Here is a 23,281-nt window from a genome sequence, read left to right as displayed (position 1 = left end):
GCATGGTTGTGGGATAAAGTTTTTATAAAATAAAATAAACATATATATATGCTCGCTTGTGCATCGTTGCTTTCAACAACATCCTTTTACCTTTTTTCACAGGGGTTACGTTTCTGGAGGTTTGTGATGCTGGAGGTTTGCCACCAGAGGGGGTAGTGGAGGTTAGTCTGGACGCAGCAGGCTTGGCAGGAGTGGAGGAGGTTTTCGGGGTGGTAGTTTTGGCTGTAGCTGGGGAGCTCTTGGTTGTGCTGGCAGTGGGTGTCCTGGATGCACCTGTGGTCGGACGAGATGATGCTGCCGTGCCAGGTGTAGGCCTGAAGAAATAACACAAAGAAGAAGGTGGAGAACTATTGAGACGCATTACAGCACAGACTCTAGGCTTACTTGTACTATCTTTCATCATCGCCATGAAACGGACGTACTTAGGTGAGCTCAATAAGACAGTGATTTCCTTACTTACAAAAAAAGGGATGGAGATTAACTGAAGGTGACTCAAGCACTCAAGCAATCCAAAGCTCGGGGCCGACGTCAGGTCTCTCCCTGACCATGTGGTACTCAGCCCTTCACTATAAGTAACTCAGAATGATTGTGACAGGGAGCAGGACTTTATCGTATCATCCGTTAGTCACAACTTCTGCCAGAGGACATCCTCAGAAACAGCCCAAACATGAGCAAGACTAAAGTAATACTTTTTAGTAGGGATGAAGAGAGGATAGGCCGCACTTAAAGGGCGCACGAGCAGCCGAGGCCCTGACCTAAATAGGCTTTCACAGATGTGGCACTTGCCCAAATCCAATGAGTACTTGTAAACATGTGCCCACCACAGAAGCCCACCACAGAAGACTACTGTTACTAAGATAACAAGAGGGTAGACTGACACCCCTCCTTATTACTGATTCAAAACACTGCTGAGACCAGAGGGAGAGATCCCATTAAAGCTTCTTTTAACATGTGTTTTTAAAGCACCCGCCTATTTGCCTGACCTGCTTGCAATGTATGGACCAGGCCTTCATGTCCTTGGTTATGGGTTAGCATGATGAGGTCATGTATTCATATTTTTAAATGTTTTTATTCCCTCTTATCTGTTATATTTATTGTCTTTTATCAATTGATTGTTTGGATTTGTTGTTTTATTTGCTTCTTCTGTCATTTGTAAAGCATATTGAATTGCACAAACCTAAATGAAAAGGTGCTAGATTAAAAAAAATAAGCATGTTGGGAGAAATTTGCATTTCATAAATCAAGAGCGCTGCAGGAATGAGTCTTAAAACCTGGGAATTAGTTCCTTTGCCTCGAAGTCAATTGTTGTTTTTAATGAGTTTGTGGGAAATGACTGAAATAAGGTCAGTGTTAACACAAGCTTAAGAAATGTTAACGTTTTGTTCTACAACATCAAAATAGACCGAGGCCCAGCTCGCTCTGCCACAGTCCCATGACAAACTCCCCTGAGGGGTTAAGAAGTGAAGCAGTCTGGGAGGTGAGTCACAACAGACCCCAGAGAGGCCTTCGTACCCTGGTCAACCCTGTCCCTGATCTCGTCTAAACCCAGTCCCCACGAGGGAATGACACTTGGGGCAATATGCATCAGCCTGCCTGCGTGGCCCAGAAGCTGGCTTCTATGTCACATCTGAGCGAAGTAACCTACATCTAGTAGTCCTGACAAGGCGGTGGTGTGCAATCTCCCGGGCTCACGTCACACTAACTGGCTGATTCTAAATAAAGAATTGAGCTAGGACTGGCAGAAAGAGAACAGGGAGGTAGTGGGAGAGTGAAAATGGCTGGGACCACGTTAATCTTTAATACTGAAAGGAGAACAAAAATAACTTCTCCCGATAGTGCGTGCTGTTCACAACAGTACGGTTTGGTAACATAAAACTAAATTAAAGCCGGGAGCAACGGGTGGCAACACAATTGGGGTGTGGTCCTGTCAGAGGTTCAAACAAGCTTTTACAGCTGATGAACACACTTTAGAATTGGCTTTGAGGTAGTGAAAGGTGTGTTACTCATAGAGGGGTTGCTGGATCATGGCGATGCAGTTTTACTAATCTAAAATCCATAACAAGGTATGGAAAACCACTTACAGACTCACCAGTAACACGTTGATTTACTGTGTGTTTACTGGAAAAGCAGAGCGGTTCATGATGAGGAAACAAAGCCCTCTCATCATTTTTTTAATAGAGACAATAAATATTATCAGCTGGCACAGTGGAGAAATGTACTGTCGGCCAAAGTTGCACCAAATCCTTGGCAGAACCATTGTTACCTAAGGGGAAACAAATCAATGTCTGAGAAAGTACATTTAATTAAAAACGTCTTCTCCATAACATCCTCTACGGCAAAGCTCTGAATCCTAAACTTTAATTGGGAATGAGATGTTCAGATGTCCAGCCTAAAATCGGGCACCATTGAACAAGATGTCAAAAGGTGGAATGAAAATAAGCTTTTGAAAAAATATGCTCCTATCTGTGATGCCTGAATGAGAGAGTAAAAGATAAGAAAAGAATTACAGGGAGAGGAGAATGGGGAGACTTAAACGATACAGAATGTGGTATTAGATATGAAGTATGCTGAGGGGATATTCAGATTCCCAATAATCCGTTTATTAAAAGGAATATGGATAATCCAAAAAGACAGGACTACTTTAGAGAGTGCTGGTAATTAACCAGGCCACTGAGAAAGAAAGAGGAAAGAGGGAGATAGAGCCCAAACCAGAGAGAAAGAGATGGGACACAGGGGGCAGATAATATTCATCCGATTACACATTATCTCATATCAGTGTCTTCTTCTTCCTTATCAAAGAAGGCAGTCTGCACAGACGAAAACCCATTACAGTATTTCATAGACCAGCCCACGGAAAAATAAGATCCTGTGTTGTGAGTTACTTAACGACACACATGGATGTCTGATACAGTGATGTATTGATACTTGAATTGTTTTAAGCTTCCGTTCATTCGGTAGTTAAGCTCAGCTGAATGACAGCGCCGCTTTTATGAGTTATTGTAGTCTTTAAATGATGCTACATTAACTCAGTGGCATCTTGTAGGAGGCTGCGTTCATTGTTCCCCCGCCGAGAGAAACAGCAATATAAAACGGACTTAAATGTTGGGCGGAAATGCACCGGAGCTGAACAATCTGATGACTGTTTGTTGCTACAGGCAGCAAAGTCCTTAAAGTTCCCCATCGTCGCCTGAGGATCATTAATAACCTACTAGCTTTATTGCAACTACACATTCCCTCAATCATTGGGGCAGAGGAGCGATTGCTGTGTGTGAAAACATGGTTGCCTGCCGCTGGTGCTGCTTTGTTACTAATACAACAAGAGTGGGGCTATGATTTAAATAATGAGATGCACCATGAAAAGGGGGCAAATGAGTAAGCAGGAGTTAAGCAAGCATGAGGCAGACATCTTCCCTGCAGCAGAGGCAACAAAGTACAGTGGGACGCGTCCCTCCTCTCAAGCCGAGCAGCAAATTACGGATGATGCTGTGTTAATTAAGCACCAGAAATATGGAGGCATGATCTCCATCCTGGTTGGAGTGGCCTCTCAGGAAGCATACAGTCCCGTGACTTGCGGCACTTTGGAAATGTTATTGTTATATGAACCTGATAAGAGATCTTCCCTCTAAATCTGATCATCCCTTTCCTAATGTATCTTTGTGGGACAATGGGAGCTCACTGTGGCTGGTAGCCCTAAGACACAGCGGTGTCTGCTTGCTCTGCAGCGGCAGCAAAGCAGGAAGTGCAGCCCCCGGCGCTTCATGTTCCATAATGTGGATAAAAAACACCCAAACCTGATGAAAAGCTGTACTGCACAGAATTAGTTGGAGTTAAGAGTTCATACCATATATTATGTGAAATGCTACATGTTCATATTCCATATCCCTAAAAAATATTTTTTTTTCTTTGTTTCTATTCGTAGGAATATAATAAAAAGGGTGAAAAGAAGGTCATAGAATCAGCACAGCTTTCTCTTTAGACTGAACAATAAAGCAATTGTAGCCAAATATTAAAATGTTAAAAGGAATGGTTAGAAAAGGATGAGTTGACCCAATTAAATAGGGAATGTTCAGTTGAAAATAGAACTGATACAAAAAGACAGCTTTCCTCTGAATGTCTATTACATCATCACACGTCTGCAGCATGAGTGAACAACCACAAACACACCCTCACACACTCAAACCTTTGTCTCACAATCAAACATGTACGCCTCCTTGTGTCCCTCTCTCCGACTCATGCCCATTAAAGCCATTTGGTAATTGGCTCTGCGGCTGCACGTCTATAAAATCATGGCAGCGGTAGACTGCATCACAGAGTCATCTGCCACACCCAAAGCAGGACGGAGGATTTATTGCCTGCGCGACATGTCGTCCGCTTGGTGCTGGACTCAAGTACTGTCTGTGGCAAAGAGCCCGAATGCTGCTCGCCACACACACACACACACACACACACACACACACACACACATACACAAACACACCAGCGCTGGACCATTACATCAACAGCAATTTGTTAGATCATGAGGAGGGTTGCATTCAATCCACTGCAATAAAACTGTATCATCCCTAAGGGACCATCAGTGAGGAAAGCAGCATGACTAATGTGGGAACATGGGTGGCTGAGTGGTTGGCAAAAAAGGAAAACCACCTGATCGCCTGACAGCAAGCTCATTCCGTTTCCTCCTCCGAGTTTGTAAAATAAGGACTGAATACCCTTCCTTTGTCCTCTAATCTATAGGGCAATATTACCCTCTGCTTCATGCAGAGAGACCCTCTGGTCCTCCGCTTCTTCTTCCCACCTCTGCCTCTCTCGTTCTCTAACACACATTCATGCACACACCTTGTGTTCTCTGCATGCACAGCCCACACACTCTGCATGAGTCTCTGGCAGCAGCGATGGGAGTTCAGCAGGTACACATGACTTATTATGTCGCTTCCATACTCCACTGCCACCATTTTTGTTTCACTTCACTCTGCTGCATCGAGAAAACAGCTCGGCGGCACGTGCACGACGTACCACGTGTTCAACGGCCCAGCACGTACGCAGCCCTTCCCCCGTTTACCTCTACATCCCACTGAGTAATATACCGGCAAATGAACACATGCTCCGCATTCTAATTGCATGCTGCTCCGTATACATACACATACATACATACACCGAAGCAGCTACCAGTCCCTAATTATGAATGCATAACTGGAGACAAATCATCTTTGCAGCCGCCCAAGAAAGCCCAAACTGGTCAGCATTTCTGCACATGAGCTGACTCATAAACCATTAGCTTACATCCCAGCACACATAGACATGACGATCAAACAATCCATAATGATTTCTACTTTCTCATCACACTAAATCAGGCTAAAATGTTTCCCCCTTACTGTGCTGTGGGCAATCGGCTTCAAACAGCAGGTGCACACACATACACACACACACACACACACTCCCATATACATATACATGGCAACGTCTTCTCTTTAGACGTTACACACGCTTCCCTACACAGTCCTAACCTATGATGCATAAACCATACATCACCACTGACTCAGCTTCAACACCCATACAGTTATCTTTATAGACAGATGAGGTGCATGGTGTGGAGCTATTTTCTTCAGGTGCTGAAATGCTGTGACTAAAGAGAGGCTAAGTCCTGCCCCTTTAAGGTTTGCCGCATGGGACCATATTTTGGAAAAATATATGTATGGTAGTCAATGGCTGGAGACAAATCATTTTTTGATCCTGTTTGAATTGTGACATGAAATACACGTATGATGTTTGTTAATTAATGATAATCATTTTGGACATCAAGAGAGTAACATTCTACTACTGTAGAATAAGACTGTGTAAATGCATAATTAGAAAGACGACACACCCAAAAGACGGGTAAGTGACGTCACTCGATGAAGCTACAATGCTTTCCTGTTTTGGTTTGGTACCGGGATGTATTCACACTAACAACAGGTCTTTCTTGTTCTTTCACTTCACCGCTGAGAAAAAGAGTCGCTGGATAAAACACACATTAAGATAATGTTACATTTGTGATGGAATATAGCTAGTTAGCTAGCTAGCTAGCAAGCAAAGGTAAGGGCCGTGTTGGTGACTTATGTTGCAGGACCCTTAAAAAAAAGGTATAGGCATATTCAATTCCGCTAAAACCTCTCTCTGAATAGGAGGAACAAAACACTTGCGAGGGGCCCTAAATCAGATTGATGTCACTTAGTGAACCTGCATTTGCTCTGCAGTTTTATAACTGGAACCTGCTGCAGATTGAATTAAATCAATTGATCCTTAGGAGTAACGGCGAGTAAATTGAGAGATCCAGTGTGGGTGGGTGAGTGATTGTGTGTGCGTCACACAACAGCGGAAGCAGGGTGTGTTCCTCTCTCTCTACCACTCTGCTGCTGATAGCAGGCCTGAATTAAGGATTGAGGGAGGTTGGAAAAGGGCAAAATCTAATTAAAGCAGAAATGTATGGCCCTGTCACAGCACATTATAAACACAAATGCTGACGGGCGAACACACACTTAACAAAATGTGCCTGCCGGGGTACGTGGTGTTGTCAGAGGAGCCTATCGGCAGTGATGGTTATACCTCTCTCGTGGGGATTCAAATGTAAATCTACTGCAGATAAGTCCTTCTCTGGGCTATCTAACACAGCTAACACATTGTACTGACTCGGCACTAACAACACAAAATACTGCATTTAAAGTGCACTTAGTCACACACGTATAATCCAATGTTAACCTCATTACAATATTAGCCAGATTTCAGCTCAGTCTTTTGCTCATTAGTCTTTTTATGTAAAGGCCCGGCTTGTCACTTGGTGAGTGTTCTATGAGTAAAGCCAGGGCTGCATGGGAACACAAGCTGGGCATTGACTTAACTGATGAGGGCTGAAAAGGGGCTATTGATAGGACCCATACAAGCTCTTCTTGTGCCCAACTTGTTGCAGTGTAATTGACCGTAACTGACCTGTGATCCTTATGATTCATGTGTGAAGTGTTCAAATCCTGTCAAATTGTGTTCAATTGTTTGAAGATGTTTTCTCATCAATATAAAATAGATATTGGGGGGGGGGGGGGTTATGACCAGCTAAGGGGCTAATTACATATAATTAAAACTACTACTGGCAAGATCTTTAGCTCCTAATCATTTGAATTGTGTGTTTTATGCAAATAACCACCAGGGATGACTATAACAAAATAAAATGATAGCATTTAGATCATTTTTGGGGTGGCAGTGAAAAATAATTGTCTGGAGCTTTGTATGCCAGCTGCTACAATGAAACAAAACAACAACAGAAACAGTGTGCCAATATGATTAATGTATTATGGCAATCAGTATAGGCAGGGGGAAATTATTTGCTCTCTTTTTTCTGCTGATACGACTGCTATGACTTATTCCATCAGAGTGTTAAAAACAGTTACATGATGCTGTGGATGTCATTTTATATTCAACATTTTTATAATATAAGTCAAAGTGCTGAAGTTTCACATTCCACAGAGAAAGTTTGTTATGAACAAATTCCCCATGACAGTTCACAAAGGTCTCACAATGAGCGTTCTGTACTACAGTGGCGATTACTAACATGCCCTCGTCTAATCCTTTTGAATTAGATGTTTGCACATCAACCTTTGTATAAATCTGTAATCTGAGTGTAAGCTCAACAATCCAGCTACCTGGGGCACATGGTGTGTGTGTGTTACAATTTTCATATGTAACATAAACGCGTAACAAATATGTTTGATAATGATTGACAAACTATATATAACTATATAATTGTACTTTCCACAGGAGAGCAAACTGTCAAACTATCCCTTTAAGCGTCTTCCTTGGGTTGCTTACAGTGCGTGGTTGTTCTTTTGTTTTTTACTTGTTACAAGTTTGCTCGAAATGGTTCAATCTGTATGACGCAACGTGTCTACACAGACATACTATATCATGGCGACATAACACAACATAACACACCATGGTGGTAGACCACAGGAGGAAGAAAGAGGCTATTGCTCTACCAAACAAACAAACAAACAAACAAGAGGCGGAGGCAGTGGGATGAGCCCCTGTTGATAGAACAGTCAGACTCCCAAAGGCTTTATCTTCACTGTGAAGATCACAATCTTCACAGTCTTCCCAGACAAAGGCCTCCTTCAGACCGCTGTATCGCCGAGTCACCTCGGCACCAGACCCCCTGCACATCGTGTGACTCAGGTGAGGAACACATGTTGATGCGATTGCACATAAACAGACACTCACATGCTGGTATGGAGAAATGCTCACTCTGAAGGAATAAAAACATAAGCACATTCTCTTGTTTTCAGTTAATTCTTCCTACCGCCGCTCCTCCCCTCTCTAAACCCGACTCCTTCCCAAAACTTGTTTTATTAATAATGCTGCTGCATAATGCTTGTTCTGGTGAAACCCTGCAAGGCATTCCTCTAAGGCTGATTGTTGGCCTACTTAAACCCGGCCCTTCCAAGCCTCTATGTGGGGGATCATTGTCCCTCATTCCTCCAGGGTGTTTTTTTCTTAAACAGGGTCGTCTTTGAACCTGTGGCCAAGTGAAGCCTTTTGAACCAACTGTTTATCAATGAGGAGCTTTATAATGCTGAACTTACTCCCCACAATCTTATCTATCTGGCAATGTATTTGGATTTGCTACTGTTCTGAAGCAAATTTACTGATTTGCTTGAAAATCACTGTAAAAGGAGCCCACTTATAGGAGGATGTGTGAGTAGACTCCAGCAAGGGTAAGATTACAAATCTACACAAAAGTCACACTTACCGGGTTGTCTTGGAAGCAGGCGGCTTGGGGGAGGCAGCCGAGCTAGGCTTGGTGGGAGTCGCAGAGACAGCCTTGGGAGCTGGAGAGAGAAAAAAGTAAAGAAAAGAGTCATTTTAGAAGAGCATAATGTAGTAAAGTGGGATATAATATATAGTAACATATATCACAGATATAGGTCATGTCATAAGGATCTAGGGCAAATGCATGTGTAGATTACTAGCAGTCACTCTGGCATGGGTAATGTGTGTGCTGAATCCATCCTGTGTGCATCTATCCGCATATCATCACATTACAGTGGACACTCCTCATTAGAGTAGAGCTGTGAAAACATTTCATGCTACGCTAATTGTTGATGGGCTTTCTTCCCACACAGCCTACATTCCAATTACACTTCACAAGTTTTTGCTTTGTGATGACATTTTCACCAACCTGGGGGCTTTTTAGCGGCAGCTGCAGCAGCGCTGGTTTTGACAACATTAGCAGCTGCAGGCGCTGTCTTCTTGGTTGCCGCTGTTCCGGTCAACGGCTTTGCGCCACTGGTGGCGGGGCCAGCTCCTGTGGCTTTCTTCTCACCCACTTTGCTCTTGGAGGCCAGGGGCGGGGCCGTGCCTGTTGGTTTTTTGGAAGGAGCTGGGGTTGGGGTGCTCTTTTTGACCGCAGCGGCGGGTGCCGTTTTCTTAGCCACTCCATTGGTCTGGGGCTTAGACACGCCATTTGAGAGGCGGCTCTGGGATGTGTTGGGCCGTGACGCCAATGTGGTCTTGGTTGGGCTGGTGGTGCCAGGTTTTGTCTTGGTTGCTGCCTTGTTGGTAGTCTTGGCTTTTGAGTCTCCTGCTGTCTTGTTGCTGGTCTTGGCAGCTGGGGTGTCCTTGACCTGGTCTGGCTGGGGTTCCACCTGGCCCGTCTCTCCTACATGTTGCTGTGGCATCTCCTGCTCCGCTGGACTGGCTGCTTGGTTGGGCTCCTGTTCCATGGCTGTTGCCGCTTCATTTACTGGATTGGACTCCAATGTTTCCATTGGTTCCAGCGCTGCCGTGGCAACCCCATCCGGCTTCATCTCCCCTTGAGTGGTGGTGGTCCGTCTCTGCAAGGCAGGGCTGACTTAAATCTCACAGGATGGCCACAGGTCTACAGGCTTTTTGGGGCAGCAAGGTCTGTTCTGGAGAGACAAAATAATATACAGTTGGACAACAGCATGACCAGACATGAAATCACTTGCCGTCTCTCCAGTCAGTAAGGCAACAGGATGTTGTTAACCCCTGGGATAGTGAAGTCTTCTTACAGCTTCAGCATCACAACACAAATACAGAAATATTTTTATGTAAGCGCCCAAGTATTAGCAGTCAAAATGAATGCGGGACAGAAATGGAACAGGATGTACCATAAAAATAGTATAGGGGATTGAACTGCTGCATAAACCCAGGAGAGGACTGAAGCATATCTGGGACAATGCAGCACATAGAGAAAGACATACATCACACACGACAGCTTCATAAGTCGTTCTTGGGGGGGGAAACCTCAGGTCAATCAATTAGGTCAACACATTTTATGTTATGTTTTATGTCTCAGGAGCCACAGAAGGATGGGAGGAGAACATGTCTACTGCAAAATCAACACATTCTACAAATAGCCTTAATTGTTTTCAATGCCAACTGCAGTGCAGTGGCAAATGGTCCCCTCTGTGCTACTAAAAAGCTCAGTGACACACTTGGCCAGCGTAGCTGCTACGGGTTGGCTCCGTTCTTTCCTTGGGATGAAATGGCATCAGAGTCACTAGTGTGGAAGACTAGTTTTCCAGCATAGTACACTTAAGGGAGCGCAAAAGGCTTTAGCACGCAAACCTCACACACACACACACATATGTATACGCCACCTGTAATCATGTCGCGCAACTTTTGAATCTGCACATGCATGAGAAAGGTTAAGAAAACCTGCTTCATAATATATGGCTAAAATGTTTATAAAAAAGACAAGTAAGGTGAGGTGGGAAAAAGGCTTGGACGTTTTTACTAAGTGGGTCAAGGCATGTACAATAAACCCAAAGATAGACGGACAGTTTTGACTCATGGGCCACAAACAGAGCAGTCAGAGACATGAGCAACCAACGACAAGATGTGGGACGTGAAGCATATGAAGCTAGATAAAGGGCAACCGTCTGCAACACGAGCTGTCATACATTGTCTGCATCAATTTAAGACAACTGTCTCTTGTGCCCTTTCCTCAGCTACTTTCAAATGGAAGAAAGGCAGGAAACGAACAGGTTTTTACAAGTTTGGGAGAAGCAGGGGGGAAGTGGGGGGGGAAGCAGGAAACTGTCTTGTCAAAGTTTACAAACAGAGCGAGGAGCCGACTGTGCAGGAGGCTAACTGGTGAGAGAAGCTCTGAGGCAACACAGAGGAAGAGGCTTGGCCTGTGGAGCATGGGAAAAAGCAGAGAAGGTGGGACAGAGGGAGAAAGGAGACGGGGGAAAAAACAAGATGTAAAATGAGCTCATTATTGGCTGATCTTTGCTGGTCCACTCTAAAATCCAGACAACACTAGTCATCCCAATTTCCACTGACCTAAACACACTCGCTGTCCTATTTCTAGACAGACATCATCTTTATGCCGCTAGCTTCCTGGAAACAATTCCCGCATACTCTTCCTCGTCTTTCTTTCCCTCTTCCGTCATCCTTTACTCATCCTCGAAACTAAATCTCACATGTCAAAAGACCTTCTTTCATTCTCCAACGATCCTCACTTTCTCCCAAACATTTCCCCCTCCTTGATTTCTTTCCTCCCCCACCACTACCGCTCTCCTTCCATCCCTCTGTTCTCTGTTTGCCTCTGCACAGATGGCCGGAGCAGCTGAGGAGGGCCAGAGGGGGAGAAACTGCGAGAAAATGTTTTATTTAAATACCCCCAAACAACACATAAGAACAGATACACACAGCTAGTGCAACAGGCCACCACCCAAAACAACCAAAGAAGGGAAACAAAGAGAAGCGATTCTGTCTGTAGCCTTCAGTCACAAGGGGGTTTCTAAATGCCAGTGAGGCTACAAAATGTGGACAGTTGGCTTAATTATGTTACTACCCACGACCTGTCACAGCTTTTAGGAGAGAGGGTGGACACTGGTGTGCGTGAGGGAGGGGGGGAAGAGACAGCAAGATGGAGAGTAAATGATTTGTTCACACTGTTTTCATTTCAACCTGTGGTTCAGGCTGCCTTACATTTACTCTCTGCACTCAGATTTTTCACTTAACTTTCAGGCACATGATGCACGTTTGATTGAATTCAAGCCAACATTGCGATATAAAAGCTGCAATCTAAAAGAACGTTGTTCACTCCACTTAATGTGTGGGAGTAGATGAAGAAAACACCACTTTCAATGCCGCGCGCAACCTTTTATGCAAGGAGTTCTACCGTGTGGAAATGACCAACACTGGGTCTAAGTGCAAGCCACATGTTCACATATAAAGTTGCTGTAAGAGAAGCTCCTCTGGGGAGTGCATGCATGAATTGACTAATTTCATCATAACACAGCAGTCTATGTTTATGAGTCTCTTTGTTCACGCATGACTGTATCCAATGTTGTGTTGGTCATAGAATGATGTATTGCTTGTGTATAGCAAACTGCAACTTCTGGTGCTGAGAAATTAAGCCAACGAGGAAGTGTCCGAAACTGCACTTCTTCAAACGGCCACTTGAGGCTGGCTTCATAAGTGAGTTAATCCCCATAGACTCCACCCCATGTTAAAATGCTCAACTTTACAGCAGAAATGAACATGTTTACAATGGTCTCTATAGACAACTATTACTGCACAGTTGATGATCCATTCTTCTGTTATTGCAACGAAGAGGGCCGTCCTCGACCAATTCAATTCTTAGTTCATCCCACAGTTTTGTTCACTAATCGATTAGTTGATTTAATCCACAGAAAAAGAACAAAGAATCACATAAAAAAGCACCACTTTAAAACGTGTGTTTACCAGAGATGTGCTTGGAAGTTTCTTGGAAATAAGTCATTAGCATGAAAAACACATTAAAAATGATTAATGGACTGAAGAAATCTTAGACTAAAACCAAAACAACAAACTGGTCGACTAAGAGGCCGCCTAACTACGTCAGGACAACACTATTAGCAACAAATGTATAGTCTAAGTGACAAATACATGGCGCTCTCCCATTTTAACACATCCAACTCCACCCACTTGATACTCATCGCATTTCTAATACAATACTGTGACCTAAAGCAGTGAACCAGTAAAATAAGACCCAATAACAATTCTCTCCTCTCTATTTCAGACTCTGATGTTCTGCTCTTCTCACAGTAGACTCAAGCATCTGGCCTGGCTGTTCAATTTCACTGCTCCACTCCAAAACACCCTACACTGCTGGTGTGTGAAAGAGAGAGAGAGAGAGAGAGAGAGAGAGAGAGAGAGTGATAAATCTGATTGCATAGCCACAGCCAGAGGAACATTTCTCTTCCTCCTTCAAGTCTCCAGACAGCTGTGATATTGCACTTCTCTTTCTGGCTCTATTCCTCACTCAGCCAACCGTACGTCATTAGGACCATCAGTCAGTGGTAAGCATAAACAGGCTAATAAACAAGGCAGGAACATACTTTTTTTATCTACTCTCAAAAGAAACTGGGGGTAGGGGGGATTTAAGACGCATCAAGAATTACGGTAAAGAATTCAGTTGGTTTGTTGCCAAAGTAAATTTCCCACCCTGGCACTCACTCTTTAACACCCTGGTGACCTTATTAAACCTTTGTGCTTCAGTAATTGTAACCACCATAAAGAAATCTGCGTAGTTTTTCCATTTGTCAGGCTTTGGACTGATGATTGTTTCTACAATGTGTTGAAACAGCTCAATATCTATCTTGACTCTCCACCCTAATTGAGTGCTGCAGATGTATTTTTGTAGGCTAACCCAGGAAGTTATCCACAACAAAAATGGGATTTTTCCATTGGCTTTGAGTTATTTCAGAAAATAAGCTCTGTGGCGATCACAAGTTTATGATAATGCAACTAAAGATACAGATTAAATGATATATTGTTTTACATTAAAACATGCAGACGGAAGTAGATAGGGCAACCCAGTGTTTCCCCCAGAAAATGTGTTAGTTAAGGTGGTGTCTGTCAGGGGGGGGGGGGGGGGGGGGGGGGATGATGAGCATCACATTAATAGCTACAGATACTGTAAAACACTACAACGACATATGAGTGCATGTCTTATTTTATGAAGTAAAATATAAGTTATGGGTTTACTCAACAGCTTAATAGTTCATAGAAATTCAGGTAGAAATAGGTTAACTCAGAGTTCCACAGCTTATCAAAAACAATCCTCCCCCCACAGGGGGTGTCTCCCCCCCATGTAAATGATTATTGATTTATGAATGAATTGATAGGTGGCTTATTTTTGGCATATATTAATTTCTTTTTGGCCTGGAGGCAAGGGCGTAACTTTGAGTTGAACATTGGGGGGGTTGAGATTTCCGCCTGTGAAGCAGGTGTATATATATATATCTTTGGAGACTATGGTGGGGGGATTGCGATCCTGTAGGGGGGTCCGGGGGCATGCCCCCCCGGGAGAAAATTTTAAATAATTTCATTTTAATGCATCAATTTGGTGAATTCTGAGAAACAAAATATGACATATCAATTACTGACCAATTTCTTACAAACTGCTGGTACTGATACAAATGTTGACATACTAAATGGGGTTGATGAGTTTAAGCATTCAAGAAAAGATGAAAACAAAAATGACTAAAACACAATTTGTTTATTATTATAATAATAATAATAATAATAATAATAATAATAATAATAATAATAATAATAAAAGTGGGTGACTATTCCTCAGCCTTCCTTGGTGTTTTGGTTTTGACTAAAGCCTCGTTCACATACGTCTCCACTCGCCCATCTCTGAGAGACAACTGTCAATGAATGTGAATGTGTTCTAGCGGAATGTGGTCAGGACAGGTGATGTGATGTGGTCGATCGGAGATCAAATTATTTTAACTTTCTGCGATGTGAGTGAAGCGAGTACCAATCACAATGTAGAATAGAGATGATCGACAGTTGACGTCAACAGAGAGTTCCACAGATAGTTGCCGTTTGAAGTCGCCGGCGGCAGTGAATTTTTTTTTGCCAGCGAGTAGAATTCAGCGAGAAAGCGAGTGACGGGCGAGTAGTGGCGTATGTGAACGGGGCTATACGCACACGCACTGTCGAACTCGCCGGCTGGGGGGGGGGGGGGGGGGGGGACAAACTAACTTTTGTTCAGTAACATGATTTGACTCGTGAGTGGTGGCACTGGAGCCCTAGCAGTAGCTACCTCCTGTTGGGAAGATACTTTTATTCTTTTGCTTTTTTTCGCGTGCTTTCTTCATACCACCGCTGATGCGGGGAGAGACCGGAGAGACAGTAGAGAAGCGCAGGTCCGGCAAGGTGGGCGAAACCAAATCTCAGAGCGGGAGGGGGCACAGACAAACGTCACTATTTTTTACTGGTAAATTGAGAAAATCTACCACACTGTTGTGATTATAATGCTTAACATTCAATATCAATAATTATGATATCAAATTGGGTGGGTTGTGGTGGCTGGTTTGGATTATTGGGTGGGTTGCAACCCACCCATCCCCCCCATAAATTACGCCTATGCCTGGAGGCCCTGCCCGGCCTGTACAATGGTAGGGGAAACACTGCGGCGAATAATGCTAGTATATGGATTTTTTTTTTTTCTTTTTCTTTTTTTTTTAAGACGTTAGTTTAGGCGGCAGCCCTTTGTTGTTAAGGCGGCCGCCTTAACAGGAAAGCGCTGCGGGAAACCCTGCCATAATGTTCCTTGAAGTTGCACCAAAGTTGTAACAATCACAGTGGAAAAAGTCACATAATTTGCCATATTTTTGATATTTAATCACAGCTTTCCACACAAATTAATTGGGACTTATGTTCTGTTCAGCAAGATAATCTTCACAATCAACATTATTGGTGACTTTGGTGTGAACGCACTATGAATGTATAGAGATTCAGAGGACGGGTATTTACTGATTTGAAATTGTAGAATTAAAAAAACGGACAGCATTCCAGGCATGTTACCAAAAACTAGTTAAAAAACGAGATGAGGGAACAACAAGTGGGAAAATGCTGAGTCATTTCCGGGTTTTAACACCTTCCACCACGACTCTTCACTCCCAAATTAAACGTTGACTCCATAAAGGCTATTAAAAGGCTTTCATTAAGTTACTCCCTTTTAAGTGGACTAAGTGAACTGCTGTTACAAGGTAACACGTTTGGCGAGAAATGGTAAGTTGGCCTATTTGGAAGCTTTACAACATTTGCTTCAAATGATAATGTTACTAAACAGTGGTTGCAAAAGTTAAAGCAAGTTAAACCCTGTGATCATTATTCTTATAGTACTTGAATTTTGCTGAGAAATACAATTTTTACCTCTCCCTGCTTCGCATTCATGTAATTAAACACATTTGGACCATAGTGCTTTGCAGTACAACTCTAGCTTTCTCCATTAACCAGCAGCTGGGGATTACATGTTTAGCATGTTCATTGGAACCTCAACTAGAGCTGCTGATGGTGGATTTACATTCCTTAAGAGGGTTATAACAGGAAAGCATTACCATACGTTACATTACACAATGCTACACAGCAGTCACATTACTCAAGTGCTCTCTCCAATCGTAAAATTTAAGATGGACCAGGGTGGGATCTATTCAGTCTTAGGCCTTTAACCTGTAGTTCAACAATTTGACGTGAATACATCTAAAACTTGTGGGGCCAAATGTTTAAACGTTGCTCTTAGAACCAAGGGAAAACCCAGACAGACTTCCAGTTCATCTTTGGTCCTGCCAAGGCTACAACCAATGCTGCAGCATACAAACTGGCATTTTCTACCCACGAGGGATAGAATAGCCTTTCCATGACCTGAAACATAATGGCTTGTGAGTTACTGCACACTTCCAACAGCTAATTCTAGACAGATGGCTCTGTCAGCGACATCAGGTCAAGTTCAAAATATTTAGAGACAGTGTGTGTGTGCTGTGTGAAATGTGTGTGAACATTAAATGGCTCAATCTGAAGAGAATTGCTCGTCAAGCTACATCAGGCTAGGCAGCTGGTCAGCTGTCCTGACCTCCAGTGGCCTGAGCGACACACGGAAGCACACAAAGGATCTAGAGGAGGAAAACTACTTCAACAGGCTGCAGTTTGTTGTCCTCAGTATTCAGCTAAAAAAACAATAGCTAAAAGCATCAAAGGGGAGTGGGAGTCTCTCGCTTTAAATTTCTGAATGTAGTTGACTTTGCAAAAATGTGTTTGTTGGCCTTCATAATGTGTTCAAATCATGTGGTTGCAGCTTCCAAGCAGCATCCCACTCCAAATTCCCTGCAAGCCTCAATGATGAGCTACACAGTAACTGAGAACAAAGGAAACCCACACAAATACTGAGACACACAAACAGCATGGGCACTGGTCAAAGCCCAGGCTCAGGAAAGACCAGGACTCCTTTACCCCCCAGTCCTCCACTGATCACACACAAAATATTTACATTCCTTGTATGATAATCAATCAGTCACATGGTTTGTCTGATCAACTAGGTCTGCTCCAATCTCTAAAATGCACTTTTATGGGCAAACTTTAATGTAACCGCCTTTGTTTCTACTGGTTTTAATGCCATTTTCTTTCTCACAATTTTGACTAAATTTGCAAGTCTGTCCATCTTCTTATTTATAAATGACATATACGCACATATTACATTAGATTAGATTCAACTTTATTGTCACTAGCAGAGTACAGGTAGAGTACATACTGCATGTCCACACAGTATATAATAGTGGATGTTATTTTGTGTATGTAATAGAGCATTTAGTTTACGTTTTTGATTTCTAGTTTTAATTTTATTGCATACATTTAACCCCTTCTTGTTTTCATCAATTAAAATATACAAAATACAAAAATGTATTTTGAATAATGTTGGAAAATTTGCTTTCAGGGACATGTCTACTACTTTATTTCTATTGTTGTTGTTGTCATTGTTATTACACTTAATCGGCCTTGAGAAGTAAGCTAATGATGAATGTTGGCTAGCCAACTCTGCAAAGTGAGATCATCCTCCGAGGCATCCTCCCTTCCTAATACCAACACTTGGACAGTGGACACATAAAATGTGTGTGTGTGTGTGTGTGTGTGTGTGTGTGTGTGTGTATCCCTGACACACAACAGGGCCTACACTGTCAATGACTGGAAGGTATCCAGCTCCGCTGAGAGATCTAAGCTTTTCTGACTGTCTAGACATAAGAATGCTGTTCTTGAATAATCAGGTCATCAGCATAAGCAGAAAACTGCTTCTTTTTGCATCAACTACAATCTATTACTGTGTGTGTGTGTGTGTGTGTGTGTGTGTGTGTGTGTGTGTGTGTGTGTGTGTGTGTGTGTGTGTGTGTGTGTGTGTGTGTGTGTGCGCAGGGAGGTGCACAGGAACTAAACACGCCCGTTCAGAAAACAGCAGGCAGTTACATTTAAAGAACTGCCCACAGCAAAATAACACATTTCTGGAAAAAAATGTGCTAAGGGTAGCTGGGATTCATTATGCAGATTCAAATTAAGAAGCTGCAGTGTGAGCTTAATAGTGAGCTAAATGTTAAGTTAATGTCAAATCTGCTCTTAGGGCTGTGGCGTGTTCACATCTAATCACATCCACTGCCGGTTAGAAACAAGAGACTATTTGCCCTTCTCTACACAAAATCCAAAATCAAAGTGCTCCGGCTCATTCGCTCACTTTAGCCAACCAACCGTCCAAGCTGGGCATGAACCGCTGTGGTAGAAAGGGGCTGTGCTTTCACACTACACAACTGTGTACACGCATTCTGTGAGCCTTCTTCTATCCCCGGGGCCTACTCTAAATAGTAGTCAAAGAGAGGGATTGTGGGGGAGGGAGGCAGCGGCGGTGGGGGTGGGGTGGCAGAGACGGTAGAAAAGATGCAAAAAAGAAAGTGAGCTTTTATGGTCGATGTAACACTCCACTGATGCCGACACGAGCCTGTGCACCCTCGATGGTATGAATCAAGACAAACTAATGAGGATAGAGGGTTCGAGAAAAGATGTTAGCGGTGTGGTGGACCAGGTCTGGTTTTGGAAGGCATTTTTAATGAGCAGTCAGTGGCCTCTGACCCTGTAATTGACATGCTTTTATCTCTACAAGCAGTAAACAGAAGATACTGAAATGCAGCGTTTGCTCTTTGACACTGCTAATAAGCTGTCCTCTTTCCTCGGACACAGCTCGGTAGGATTTACAAATCTCACAATGTAAAAATCTCAAACATCAACGCAGGAAACCGAGCGCTGTCTTGATTTGTAATTGAAAACGTATTTATTGGTCTCACATAGACAACAACGTGTTTGTGTTTGTGTGTCTATCACTCTTTGCAAGGGGGAGAATGTCAGATTCAAGACGCCTCATGCTGGCATGGGGCCAGAGATTGTCCATTCAACCTACTCCAAATCACAACAGTAGTCTCAGTCAACTCTCCACCCCATTTAGTGCTACTTAGACCCATGTTTTTATACCCTATATTAGAAATGAATCTAATTAGTCCAACAACAACAACAACAATTAATTAGTACTCAGATGAACTGTCAAAAATGGTACATTATTAGTACACAAAATCTGCAACTAGAAGGTGAGATTAACACCAGGATAACCAGGACTCCTAAACGGTGTTGAGGAAGATGGCTAAATGCAAGAACGTGGGTACTACAGAGGACTGACGGGGAGAGAGATCCATCTTTACTTCTTAGAGAATTGAATCAAAGGTAAAGATGTAGAACCAAGACGCCATGCATGTTTAAATCTGGGCAGAGCACAAATAAGAGACTAACAGCAACAGCTACCATCAGTCAGAGGTACACACTGTTTGAACAGGTAGTGCACAAGATATAAAGAGTTGTCTCCACAGTCAACGAAGCCATTTATATTAGACTGTAAGCTGTCAAAAAGCCGATTCTGTCTATAAAGCAAGCTCTCTCTTCTGGACTCATCATTGTCAAGGAGTTACATAACAGCAGTCCATGATCAAGGCAGAACCTTCAAAGCCACTTCTACCCACCACCACTGCAAACGCTGCCTCTCTCTCTCCTGACACTTAAAGGGATGGTTTCTCTGCACGTCACCGCCTCTTCTTCAGCTTCAACACACATCATCACAGCTCACTGCTGATCTCCGGAGGAGACGAGAGGCTGTTATTACCGATCGCATCCCTGATGATGATGTGCATAGGTGTTGGGAGTGTGTGGGAGTTGGATGAGGGGTGCTGAAGTTACACGACACCCAGTTTAATCCAGCGGGGGGTTACCGGTGTTGCCTTGATGCTAATCACAGCTCACACATTCCACAAACACCCTCGACCTGAGGTCAGGAAACCTCCTCTGTCCTGCACACAAATAAACTCCAAACAAAGCCCACTACTCTGCATGGACAGATTCCCTGTAGACTGTGGGAGGGCTGAGCTGGCAGAGGAGAGGGAGGAACAACCAAGGGGGGAGGCAGGCGACAGAACATAACCTTCCATTAAAACAGTGTGGAATGCAGTCGGCATATGTCACAACTCTGGGAAATGATGCAACCCGGTCTCTCTCCACACTGTGATTGTTACTTTTGTTTTGTTTTAGCTTTTGTGTAACTTCAAGGAACGCTGTTGCTATCTTCTCTCCTCTGCACGTTTTAGGGTAAAACAACATGATTTAATCTGTTTTTAGTTACATTTAAAATTAGGATGAAATTGGTTATTGTGCATTTAATATAAACCTCTGCTGTATTGTTAGTGCTCTACCCTGCCTGAGGAATTTGTGATATATAACATCGTATTTGCACCTTTACTATAAAGAGCTCTGTGGTTTACTACCTTGTTCTATTAGGAGAAAATGAACTGTGAAAAAAAAAAATCATACCGTTTATTTATTTTTTCTTCCCTTCAGGTGCCATACAACCCAGACAACCTTCACCAATAAGGCAGGGAAACCTGTGTGTAGCCTTAGAGGCAACGCCAGGGGCAAAAACACTCGCTGCTGCTAACTGATTGCTGTCAGCAGCACCTGGTGATGACTGAAGGCAAGTCAGATCAATATTTGCATCAATTTAAATCGTCTTTCATTACGATGATGTGGCCTGAGAGCATTTTCACTCAGGTCTTTTATGCACGCATTCAAAACACACATAAACCAGGTGGATGGAAATGTACTTCGGTACGGAGACAAAAAATGAAGCAGTGAAGAAAACCGTGGCCATCGATGCCATTTGTTATCCAGACCTACCTGGTGCACAGAGCAGGGCCGCAACAAACACACCAGTCTCCTCCCCCGCTGATTGTCAAGTAAACTCCTTCAACCTGTAAAGCGCAGTCATTCCAAGCATTTGCTTTCCAGTGAGCTGCTGGGATGCTCAATAATACAAACTGAGCCAGAACAAAGGCCCCGCTGGAAGGAAGGAAGGAACAAGTCTTTTTCCGTCTCCTTGTTTACTTGGCAGCTGGCGTGTGTGAGAAAGAGCAGCAGATTGTGCGACAGACACCTGGATCACAGAAACATGTGACCAGAGAGGCTGGCACTAATCCTAAGGATTCTTCGGAGCGTTGCACTGAGATTTTAAAATGTCCTCCAGTGAAAACTCAAGTGAAATTAAGGGATTGCGACTAAAAACACACCCCTTTGTTAATTACATTGCTCATTGTATTAAAACAATATAACGGCGGGTGAAAGCGAGCAGAAAATGCCAGCCTAGTTTACGGCTGTACATTGTGTACGTTCACACCACCCCCCCTCCCCCTACAAGCACCTAATAAGTTGATGCACACAAAACACACATACAAACACTCAAACTTTGTCCTTCCCATGGTGTGTCCATGCTCGGAGAAACTCGGCCCCCTGGGGACGGGCAGATTAACACATGACAGAGCTTGTTAACCATGGACAAAGAGAGATGCTAATCTTGTACAGTCGGCCTTGACTGTCCTAAAACAGTACACAGACACAGCTATAGGGAAAGAGAGAGAGAGAATGAGCCCAAGAAAGAACAAGGGAGGGATACGCAGCAATAACAGAGGCCTCAGTATGTCCTAGAAATTAGACAATACTGTGGGGGAGGCAGGGCTAGGGGGTCCATCAGGCCCAAAACAGAGCCTGACTACAAACAACGGTGAGGGCAGGGACGACCAGCAGGGCAGCGAAGAGCTCAGCTCTGTGGATATTGATTGCACAGGAGAAAGTGGGGAGCCAGACTAGCTGCTCCCCAGATGGGAGGACAGAGACAGGCAGATGAAGTGCATTAAGTGAGGGGGGTTCCTCTGATGCTGTTAGCCCTCTCTCCCATGGGGGATAAGAGAGATCATAGTGACAACGTTTTAGGAGATGGGGGGGCAGAAAGAATGAGCTAGCAAGAAACAGAAGAGAAACAAAAAGGAGAGAAACAGAGGACCCAGCCGAAAGGCAACACAGAAACTAAGGCTAATTTGTAACTTGAAGAGGTGCTGGATCATCTCCATAATGGGCCGTCTGCCCACAAACAAGCTCCTCTTTGGGGGTAAATGAGATCAGGCCAGCCCAGGACCAGCTGGTGGGTTGGATCAATGACACCAGATAGAGCCGATATAGAGATGGAGGAAGAGGGCAGAACCGAGGCATCTGGACAGAACGCCAGAAACACACCCGAGAGGCTTTAGCGTTCTCTCTCTCTCTCTCTCTCTCTCTCTCTCTCTCTCTCTCTCTCTCTCTCTCTCTCTCTCTCTCGAGATTTTGCCCGGAGACATGGACACACACGCAAGGTACACGTGGAACGTGTCCATAAGAGGATTATGTCCTCCTGTTTGAAGTGGAACAAGGCACGTTCCAGATGGAATCTGATCCCTTGCAGGAGGGCGGACAGGCTGGACGGTTGACCAGATCAGCACCTACTAACTACAGCTTCCTAAGAACAAACCATACACCACACAACTGGCCTCAACACTGTAACATCTGCCAACTCCCTTTACCACAACAACCATTAACATACATTTAAATGAGCACTTCCTGGAGAGTTAATGATGTATCTTTACATTCAACCAATACTAATACATTGTGACAGGCCACAACCATATTTAAATGTCACCAGGAGAAACTGATACGACAGAGAAATAAATTGGCCTCCACAGCTGCCTATAGGGAAGGAAGTCTATCATTGTGTCAGCACCAGTGCCTGGTGCAAATGCCTATCATTCCACGCATGGCTATGGCGAGGGCAGGCTGGGTAGCCTCTGACATAATCTTGACCACATCAGGCACTGGGCCAGAGCGGCAAACATACAGCAATGTCGATGCAAAGAGGGACCCATTGACACAAATATCCTTGAGCCACAAGTGGGAGAGCAAAGTTAGAAACTGACAGAGCAGCCACTGTTTTTGGCCACATTTTTTAACATATACAATGCCGCATTACGCCAAACAACCAGGCACCGCAAAACACGTTGTGCCACAAAAA

General features: G+C 43.7%; 1 protein-coding gene across 2 annotated transcripts in view; it reads right to left on the bottom strand.

The window, feature by feature from the left end:
- prr36b (proline rich 36b) overlaps positions 1-23,281 on the bottom strand; it is a 31,243-nt gene that overhangs the window by 4,843 nt on the left and 3,119 nt on the right. The window contains exons 1-4 of one of the 2 annotated variants that reach the window (XM_084037965.1): positions 21,085-21,289; positions 9,203-9,932; positions 8,774-8,852; positions 91-314 (exon numbers count right to left, since the gene is read on the bottom strand). In XM_084037965.1, the coding sequence (XP_083894091.1) occupies positions 91-314; positions 8,774-8,852; positions 9,203-9,830 (931 nt within the window). In that variant the 5' untranslated portion in view covers positions 9,831-9,932; positions 21,085-21,289. Of the gene's footprint in view, positions 1-90; positions 315-8,773; positions 8,853-9,202; positions 9,933-21,084; positions 21,290-23,281 lie in introns of those variants that run through there. The other variant, XM_084037964.1, reaches the window with a different exon arrangement.

Source organism: Eutrigla gurnardus (genome assembly GCF_963514095.1).
Source record: "Eutrigla gurnardus genome assembly, chromosome: 20".
Classification (NCBI taxonomy): Eukaryota; Metazoa; Chordata; class Actinopteri; order Perciformes; family Triglidae; genus Eutrigla; species Eutrigla gurnardus.
The sequence above is the reverse complement of the archived record's forward strand: the minus strand, read 5'-3'. Positions and strand labels throughout refer to the sequence as shown.